Source organism: Dipodomys ordii, unplaced genomic scaffold (assembly GCF_000151885.1).
Source record: "Dipodomys ordii isolate 6190 unplaced genomic scaffold, Dord_2.0 Scaffold69, whole genome shotgun sequence".
In the NCBI taxonomy this organism is placed as follows: domain Eukaryota; kingdom Metazoa; phylum Chordata; class Mammalia; order Rodentia; family Heteromyidae; genus Dipodomys; species Dipodomys ordii.
The window spans coordinates 836220-846072 of NW_012267285.1; the positions used below are offsets into that span (position 1 = coordinate 836220).

Here is a 9853-nt window from a genome sequence, read left to right on the forward strand (position 1 = left end):
GGCGGCGGTGGCGCCCCCCCCAAGGCGCCCCGGGGCCGTAAGAAGAAGCGGATGCTGGAGTCGGGGCTCCCCGAGATGAGTGATCCATACGTCCTCGCCCCCGAGGACGACGGCCACCAGAAGGACGGCAAGACCTACAGGTAGGGCTCACGGGCCAGGGCCTCGCGGGGAGAGAGAGGGTTGCTGCGCCCGCTTGCCCTGCCCCTCCACCCCGCGCAGGGCGGGCCCGGGCCTCTTGCATGTGTCAGCTGCTGCCCACGTGCACCCCCTGCCCCCCTTTTTATTAGTCAGCCTTAACTGCCGAGCGACAAGAAGGCCGCACTAGGATTTCTCTCTCCCATGGCCCTTTTCCAAGAATCTGCCCACCCTGGGGCCCTGTATGGCCGGGGTGCGGGGAGTAGGACCCCCCCCATACACGCACACCCTTTCTGGGGTGTCTCCTCTAAAGGACTGTGCCCCCGCTGATGGCAGAAGTCGGTGCTCTTCGGTGGTTCGCAGCTTTTGCATATGGCGCCACGCGCAGATCCATCTCAGTACCCGCCTGTCCCTCCTGAGCTGCCAGGGCCCCCCTCCCCCCCCGCCCCCCCTCCCCACGGGTTTGGGGAGTCGCTGCGGACAGGGCCGAGTGCATGGCTGGGACCGGGGGTCGTCCCTAGCGTACCGAGATGGGCAATGTTGTTCCCATTTTAGGAGCGAAGGGAACTGCGGCACAGGAAGTGGACAGAGCCTTGGGCTCACGGATTCAGTTCCCGGCTCCACCACGAACTTGCTGTGTGACCCTGGGCAAGTCCTTTTTTCCCCCCCCTCTCTGGGCCTCAGTTTCCTCATCTGTAAAATGGGGAGAGTTGTGCGCACCTCCCGCGTTGGGAGGAGGTAGCAAGCGCGCCACGGCGGGGAGCATCAGCAGGAGGTCGAGCGGCAGTCACGTCACGTGCGTGCGTGTGTGCGTGCGTGCAGCCTTAGCCCGCTCGAGCCGTGGAGCGCGCCCTTCCCCCCTCCCCAGCAGAGGGCAGAGTTTCTGGGTCCAAGTATTGAGCACTGCGGGGTTCCAGCTGGTCATCCCCAAGTTCACTGCAGCTTTATTATTACAGGTGTACCCCACTTTATACAATTAACTGTTCCCGGAACATTTCCATCTTACCATATTCCAAAGGTACCTGACACGTTTGATTCCTTTCACTGAGGCCATCCGTGTGTATCCCTTGATAACGTGCAAACCCCTGTGTCCTCCAGTGCGTTAGACGTGCGGGTTTGTACCTGCTCCGAGCGTGACCACCGGGCCACAAACCTCTGCCAGTGTAGATGCTGCTGTTGTCGGGGTTCGGGTCTGTCAAGATCTCTCCTCGTGGGGATGTGTGTGAACCCCCCCTCCCCTCCCGGCATGTGCAGTGGGAAGGACTCTGCTAGGCCTTCCCACCCCTCAGTGTTCTTGGAATCGTGTTCTTTTATGCCGGTTCTGGGGTTTGAACTCGGGGTACAGGCGTGAGCCACCAGCACCAGGCTGTTTGTCGAATGCCTGAAAGACCCCATGCTTGTAAAGAGCACTGTACAATTGAAGAGGGACTAACTATCCTAAACAAAAATAATTCCTTCGGAATGCAGACCCTTAGGGCTAGAAAGGTGGCTCCGTGGTCGAGCGCTCGCCTCACATGCATGAAGCCCCGGGTTCGATTCCCCAGTACCACAGACACAGAAAAAGCCCGAAGTGGCGCTGTGGCTCAAGTGGTAGAGCGTCAGCCTTGAGCAAAAAAAAAAAAAAATCTCGGGAACAGTGCGTAGGCCCTGAGTTCAAACCCCAAGACTGGCAAAAGAAAAGAAATGCAGAACTCTCTATAAAGTTCCAAAGGAAAAAAGTTACTTCAAGGAGTTTCACTTTGGTTCCATGGTACAGATGTAAACTTTAAAAAACGAAAGGAAAGCTCCCCGTTTGCATCTCCCGATTAGGATTTGGGAGGATTGAGTTCTGCCACTCAGAGCACGCCAGCCTTGTGTCTCTAAAATGGGGAGATGAGTCATGAATCATTCTAGCCTTCATCTATCCCGTGGAAATGTTCGGAGGGAAACCTGACCATTAAAAATGGTTACAATGGGCATCTGAGCGCCGGGCACTGGTGGCTCCCGCCTGTCATCCTAGCTACTCAGGAGGCTGAGATCTGAGGATCACAGTTCAAAGCCAGCCTGGGCAGGAAAATCCATGAGACTCTGGTCTCCAGTAAAGCACTCAGAAAACCGGAAGTGGCGCTGTGGCTCAAGTGGTAGAGCGCTTGAGCTGAAGAGCTGAGGGACAGCGCCCAGGCCCTGAGTTCAAGCCCCACGACCGACCCCTCCTAAAAACAGGAAAAATCCAGGTTATTTATCGGGTCACTGTAAACAGGATGGCGCCCCCCCCTTCCCCGTGGTGTGCCCCTGGCCCTCTTGGGGCTACAGTGGCCACACAGGGTGTGTCCTGAGGCCGGGCACTAGCTCTCATGGGGCACAGGGCTGCCTTGGCCGCCACTCGCCTAGGTCAGATCGCTCAGGACTCCTTCACTTCATCCGACTTCACAGTTAGAAATCACAGGCTGAGCAGCCACTGCCCAGAGGGCTCGGGATCCACCCGGGGTGTTGCTGGTAGTGCAAACTGTGTGTATACAGGACGATGAGGCTTCTCGGGGAGCGGGGGACCCCTATCTAAACTGGAAAATTTGCTTGGCCCGGCCGCATGCCTGCCATCCCAGCACTTGGGGAGGCTGAGGCGGAAGGATCGAGGGTTTGAGGCCACCTTGGCCTGGTAGCCTCTTGAGAAGAAATAAATGTATGTGTGTATGTACGTGTGTATGTATGTGTGTATGTTGCCCACACAGTGTGAAAGGAATTTTATTGGGTCTTTGTATCGAGCCTGCATTTTACCGTGGCTGGAACCTGTCACGGGGGCTCGTGTAGACTTCACCTGGGCCTCAGGTCGCTGCTTCCGAGGCTTCAGAATGGGAAAGCAGCTCAATTGTTCCGAGTGGGGGTCCGGGGCGCTCAGCCTTCCCGGGGTGATCTGACTCTCAGAGCGACCGCCCAGTGACCTAGGCCCCTTCCCCTGCCCAGCGCCTGCCCAGCATCTCTAGCGGGCAGGAAGAGGAGGTTAGCTTGGCGACACGGCTTTGTAGTGAGCAGCCTCCCCTTTGGACGGATGACTCACTTTCCCAGCCTCCTTGGAACCGGGGACGCTCTTTGGGAGGTTGGTTGGAAACATAAGCCAGGTGTGGTGGCTCACGCCTGTAGTACTCCAGGCTGAGAGTCTGAGAATCTTAGTTCAGAGCTAGCCTGGACAGAGAAGTTCACGAGACTCTCACCTCCATCCCGTGAACTACAAAAAATGCTGCAGGTGCCTGGCACACAGCAACAGACGGGAGGGAGCTACTGTTCCCGCGTCGGCCTTTAAAGATCGCCTAGTCTATTGTCATGATCTTTCAGCGGTTTCTGCAGAGTCTGCTCTAATGGGAACTTCTGAAGCAGATTTGTTTGTTTATTTGTCTGTGTTGATCAACCGTGAGGCTTGAACTCAGAGCCTGGACGCTGTCCCTGAGCTCTTCGCAAGGCTAGCGCTCTGCCATTTGGAGCCACAGCATCACTTGCGGTTGCCTGGTGGTTCATTGGAGATCAGAGTCTCAGGGGCCAGGCGTCCGTGGCTCACGGCTGTCATCTTCATCTGAGGTACTCAGGAGGCTGAGCTCTGAGGATCAGGGTTGGAAGCCAACCTGAGCAGAAAAGTGCCCCCTGGGATTCTCACCTCCAATGAACCCCTCAAAAACCAGAAGTGGAGCTGTGGCTCAAAATGGTCAAGCGCTAGCCTTGAGCAAAAAATAGCTCAGGAACAGCAGCGCCCAGGCCCTGAGTTCAAGCCCCAGGACCAAGCAACACCAAAAACAAGACTCTCAAAAACAAGACTTTTCCCTGCCCGGGCTGGCTTTGCACAGTGACCCTCAAATCTCAGCCTCCTGAGTTAGGACTACGGATAGGAGCCACCAGTGCCCAGCTTGCTCTGACATTTTTTAATGTAATTAACTTTCTTGATAAGAGTGCTGTGGAACTCAGCGGCTTTATTTGCATTAAAATGCCAGTGTTGTAGCCGCAGGCTCGGGTCCTAGCAAAGCCGTGGCCACTTCAGCTCAGAGCCTCTGCTGATGGAGGCCGGCGCTTGAGCTCACAATGTCCCGCATGTAGCCGGTCTCTCCATTTCCCATAGCCAAACGCTGAGGCCTGGCCTCCTATGCCAGCCTGTAACTTGCCCGCTTGGACTAGAGCCCAGGTAATGCAGACTGCCACCGGTGCATCCTGCGGACCGGCCTTCAGGGGACGTGGCCTCTCGGACAGTGGCCAGGGGCTGGGTGAACTGGTAGTCCAATGATTGTCCATCCCTGTAAGGCCTGTAGCCCGGCTGGCTGCCCGTGCCTTTACTGAGGAACTTGGCACCCCAGCATCTCAGGAGGCTGAGATCGGAGGACCCTAGTTCAAAGCCAGCCCAGGCAGGAAAGTCCATGAAACTCTGATCTCCAGGCCGAGTTCAAGCTCTAGGAAAAATGTTGTGTGGTTCTGTTCTGAAGGGTTGCAGCTTATGGGGGAGCAGAGGGGAGGGGCGCTGAGGGCATTTCTGAGACTCAATCGGGAAACCCCTACAAGGTGACTTTGTCCTCCATCTCCTGGCTCCAGCGTGCTCGGAAAGATCAGGGCCCCGGCATAGCCTCCTCCCATTCAGCCCACACCCCCATAGCTACTGGCTTGTTTCAGGAGGGGTTTGGGGGAGTACGATTTTGAACTGCAGTGTAGGGGGCCCAGGCCCAGCTGGCCAGGGCCTCAGAAATCCTCCTTTCCCCACCCCGTCCCACCGGACATGGCCCAAGAGGACTCGAGTGGACGTCTGTGCGTGGAGATCACTTTTGCACGCACGGGGAGCGTGGCCAGGTGTGGGCACGGGCGGAGGAGGCGGCCCCTCCCCGCGGGCCTCTAGGTCAGCTCAGGCGGGCAGCGGGGCTCCACAGCGCCCCCAGCGGCGGGGCCCTGACGCTGCCCTCCCCTTGGCCAGGTGTCGCATGTGCTCGCTGACCTTCTACTCCAAGTCGGAGATGCAGATCCACTCCAAGTCGCACACGGAGACCAAGCCCCACAAGTGCCCGCACTGCTCCAAGACCTTCGCCAACAGCTCCTACCTGGCTCAGCACATCCGCATCCACTCGGGCGCCAAGCCCTACAGCTGCAACTTCTGCGAGAAGGCCTTCCGCCAGCTCTCCCACCTCCAGCAACACACACGGTAAGGGCCGCGACCCCCGCCCCGCACCACTCCACGCGCGCGCGCCCACGCCTGCGTGCCCCCCGCCCCCCAGGCCATGTGCCTCGGGGGCCTTCGCGAACCTTTGGGATCCTCGATCGCCTCCAGCTGTCTGAGAAATAAACTATATACACACGTGCATGAGGTGGGGGGGCTTGAGCGTTGTAATTTCCGATCCCCAAGTCGGGGCCGTGCCACTGGGGGTGGGGGGGGATGTGCGGCGCAGCCCACCTTCTGGCCAGGGCGGCCATGGGCGTCCAGCTGGGGGGGCTGGACAGGTGCTGTTCTTGGTCAGTTACTATGTGGAAATTAGGGTACCCATGACCAAGGTGGGGGGACACCATGGGAGGGAGCGGAGGGCGTAATCAGACAGAGCACAAGGTGTCCCGGAGCTGCAGGTGCGCTCTTCCTCCTCTCGGCCAGCCACCCGACCTGCGATCGATCGCGATCGATTGATCGATCGGTGATGATGCATGGCCTCTCTCTCTCTCTCTCCCTGGCGGACTTGTGTTGGGGGGGGGCTCGTCCGCCCACGCGCCCACCATCGTCGCCCCCAGCGGAGCGAGTGCTCCCTCCTCCCTCCTTCCTCCTCTCCTCCCTCACCCCCGGCAGGATCCACTCCAAGATGCACACAGAGACCATCAAGCCCCACAAGTGCCCGCACTGCTCCAAGACCTTCGCCAACACCTCCTACCTGGCTCAGCACCTCCGCATCCACTCGGGCGCCAAGCCCTACAACTGCTCCTACTGCCAGAAGGCCTTCCGCCAGCTCTCCCACCTCCAGCAGCACACACGGTAAGGGAGAGGGGCGGGCCCGCCCGCCCCGCCGGCATGCCCTCCCCACCGCCCCGCCCCGACACCCACTGCAGCCCGCATGCGGGGGGGGCCCGCCCGCCCCGCCGGCATGCCCTCCCCACCGCCCCGCCCCGACACCCACTGCAGCCCGCATGCGGGGGGGCGGGGGACCCGCCTGGCTGGAGGAGAGGCTGGCTGGAGGAGAGGAGGAGGAGGAGGAGGACTCGAGTGGATGCCAAGAGGTCGTGGCGTGCCGGGCCGGAGCTGTGGGGGACACGACAGGACGGCGCTGGAGCCGGGGACGCCGGGACTGCTCCCCGCACGCCCCACTTCCCCGCGGGAAAAGGAAATGTGCGCATGCGTCTTGCAAGATGGAGTTAGTTCAGAGCTTCGCGCCCAAGCCGCAGGCGTTGGATGGGAGAAGCCCGCGCCCAGCGGCCCCAGCCTGGTAGTTCAGGAACGCCGGGGGTGGAGGACGCAAGACCCCCCGTGCTAAGTACTCTCCGAAGATCGAGAAGCTTCCACTGCGTAAGGATGCGCCCCATCGCCCCCCGATCTGGAGGGAGCAGGGGGAAGCGGAACATGGCAACTGCTAGAGCTGATGGATGGTCGCAAGTTGAGCTGGAAAACGGGTCCCGCGCAGCCGCGGTGCGGGAACACAGGCCGCCGCCCCCTGGCTTGGAGGACAAAGAAGAGACACAGGATGGAAGACGCGGAGCCTGTCCAGAGGCCCAGAGAAGCTTCTAGTTGCGGCGATGGTGGGGCAGGCCCCATGGAGCAGGGGTTGGGCACGCGCCCGCCCAGGCCCACACAGCAGCGCGCCCTGTGGTGTGGGGAGAGGTCAGCCCGCTTGGAGCTGGCCTTGCCATCGGTGGCCACAAGGCTTGGACTGGGGTGCCCTGGCGCGCAGCCTCCCTCGCCGTCTCGATGCCCGGCTGGCTCACACTGCGACGGGGGCCGAGCCCGGTCCTTTCCTTCCTTCTCCTTACCGCCGCCGCCGCGCTCACCTTGTTTCTGACCATTCCGAGGGGCAGGTACTAGAGGAGGGTGCGCCGAGACCCCGCCCACCGCCCAGCACATGGGGCTGCTCGCCTGGAGCTGGCCGCCGCCGCGCCGGCAGCACAGGGCGCCTGCAGGTGGGCTGCGGAGCCGGCCCTGCAGCGCCTCCTCACCCGCCCTCTGTCTTCTCTTCTCTCTCACCCCGTGCAGAATCCACACTGGGGACAGACCGTACAAATGCGCACACCCCGGCTGCGAGAAAGCCTTCACGCAGCTCTCCAACCTGCAGGTAAGCGGCCGCCACTCCTGACTCACGCCCTCAGCACTCACGAGGTGCCCAAGTAACCCCCAAACTCAGCAGCCCGGGACGGGCATTTGTGAGCTCAACAAAATCAGGCCAGGCCTCGCAGGCTGCCTCTGTAATCCTGCCTCCTCAAGAGGCGGAGAGCTGAGCATCTTCCCTCCATTGAGCCACCAAAAAGCCGGAAGTGGAGCCGTGGCTCAGGTGGTACAGCACCCGCCTTGGTGAGAAAGCGGCAGGCAACTCCTCCCCCCAAAAAAAAGGCAAAACATTTCCTCTGGTTTACGTGCGGTAAGCTGTCTACCCGCACACAGTAAGCCTCATTGTATATATATATTTTTCAAATTCTTTATTGTGATTAAGTGATTACATACATTTCCCAAATTTCACAGTATTGTGGGATAGTGATGCTTAGTTAAAGCCACAAACACATTCTGACTTTCATGGGGCAAATTGTCGTGGTCTATAACATTTATGAGTCCTATGAGCTTTGACAGTACAGTTATTTCTTCCACATTGGGTGGTATGTACATTTTTTTTGTTTTGCATAGCATCAGCTGTTCCCTCTTTACCGCCGTTCCCTCCCTCCCATCGCTGCCTTTGAGTTGCTTAGTTCATTTTGGTCAATGTCCCGTGCAGCTGATGGGTCCTGCTGTTATATGTTTTTCCCTGATTCCCTCTAGTTCTGTGTCATCTTCCCGGTTTCCCTCCGGTGTGCACATATACACCATATATGTGATCAGCAGCATGCCTCATTGTATATAACATAAATAGATCTTCCAGAATCCCCAAAGGAACGTTGGTGGTGGTTGCGGGGGGAGGAAGCATTGTTTTCTGCTTTTCCAATTGTTGTTATTTGCATAGCTGGGGATTGAACCCATGACCTGATACATGCAGCGAGGCCAGGCGCTTTACCACTTGAGTTGTACCCTGTCTCCTCCCTTTGTGTTATTTTTTTGTTTGAGACAGGGTCTCTGTGTTACCTAGTCTGGCCTTGAACTCGTTAAATAAGTCCAGGCCAACCTGAAACTCAAGATTCTCCTGCCTCTGCCGGGATTACAGGCGTGTTCGGTGTGCCTGGCGTTTTTGCAGGCTTCCTTGAGCTGGGGTGGGCTGAAGTGGAAAGGCAAACGCGGTGCCGGTTCACTGTTACCAGTTTCAAAGCTGAGTCCACGGCTCATGCCTGTAATTCTAGCTAGTTAAGAGGCTGAGAAGCCGGGCGCTGGTGCTCACACCTGTCATCCCAGCTAATCAGGAGGCTGAGTCATGAGGATCGTGGTTCAAAACCAGCCTGGGTAGGAAAATCTATGAGCCTCCTCTCCAATGAATCACCAAAAAGCGAGAAATGGCGGTGTAGCACCAGCCTTGAGCAAAAGAGCCACGAGACAACTAAGTTCAAGCCCCAGGACTGGCACCAAAAAAAAAAAAAAAGCTCCAGAAGCGGGACGCTGCGGCTCACGCCTGCAATCCTAGCTGCGGCTCACGCCTGCAATCCTAGCTGCGGCTCAAGCCTGCAATCCTAGCTGCGGCTCAAGCCTGCAATCCTAGCCGCTGAAGAAGCTGAGATCTGAGGATCACCTTCCCTGGCCAGCCCAGACATTGACTTTTTTTTGGGGGGTTTCTGGTCATAGGGCCTGGGCGCTGTCCCTCCGCTCTTCAGCTCAAGGCTAGGGCTCTACCCCTTGAGCCACAGCGCCACTTCCAGCTTTTTTTTTCTGCTTATGTGGTGCTGAGGAATGGAACCCAGGGCCTCAGGCATGCAAAGCAAGCGCTCCACCATTGAGCCACCTTCCCAGCCCGACTTTTTTTTTGTTCTTGCTTTCTTTGCCAGTCCTGGGGCTTGAACTCAGGATCTGGGCGCTGCCCTGGCGCCGCAGCTGCTCCAGGCTGGCGCTCTACCCCTTGAGCCACAGCGCCGCTTCCGGCTTTTTCTGTGTCTGTGGTGCTGAGGGGTCGAACCCCGGGCTTCATGCATGCCAGGCGCGCGCTCCACCACGGAGCCACCTGCCCGGCCTGGACATGGACTCTCGAGTCTCTGACCTCCAACGAACCAGCAAGAAGCTGGGCGTACGAGTGCGGTGGAGCGCCAGCCTCAAGTTCAAGCCGCGGTGCTGGCGCGCGCATGCGCAGCTGCACGCACACGGGCCCGCGCGCGCATGCGCGCAGTCAGATTGCGCAGGAAGCCGCGGTGCCCTCCCGCGGGCGGGGCGTTTGCGGGTGTGGGGAGGGGGGAGCGGCCCCCCCTCACCGCCCCGCCCGCGTCAGTCCCACAGACGGCAGCACAACAAAGATAAACCCTTCAAGTGCCACAACTGCCATCGCGCGTACACGGACGCGGCCTCGCTGGAGGTGCACCTGTCCACGCACACGGTGAAGCACGCCAAGGTGTACACGTGCACCATCTGCAGCCGGGCCTACACCTCGGTGAGTCCCGGGGCCGGGGGGGGCCGGGGGGGCCCCGA

At 59.3% G+C, this 9853-nt stretch overlaps 1 protein-coding gene across 1 annotated transcript in view; it reads left to right on the forward strand.

The window, feature by feature from the left end:
* Positions 1-9853, forward strand: part of Znf384 (zinc finger protein 384) — a 21828-nt gene that overhangs the window by 10597 nt on the left and 1378 nt on the right. Inside the window, exons 6-10 of the mRNA XM_013023586.1 lie at positions 1-140; positions 5054-5278; positions 5909-6091; positions 7301-7379; positions 9657-9815. The exon at positions 1-140 is cut by the window's left edge and continues 1 nt beyond it. Coding sequence (XP_012879040.1) covers positions 1-140; positions 5054-5278; positions 5909-6091; positions 7301-7379; positions 9657-9815 — 786 coding nt within the window. The remainder of the gene's footprint in view (positions 141-5053; positions 5279-5908; positions 6092-7300; positions 7380-9656; positions 9816-9853) is intronic.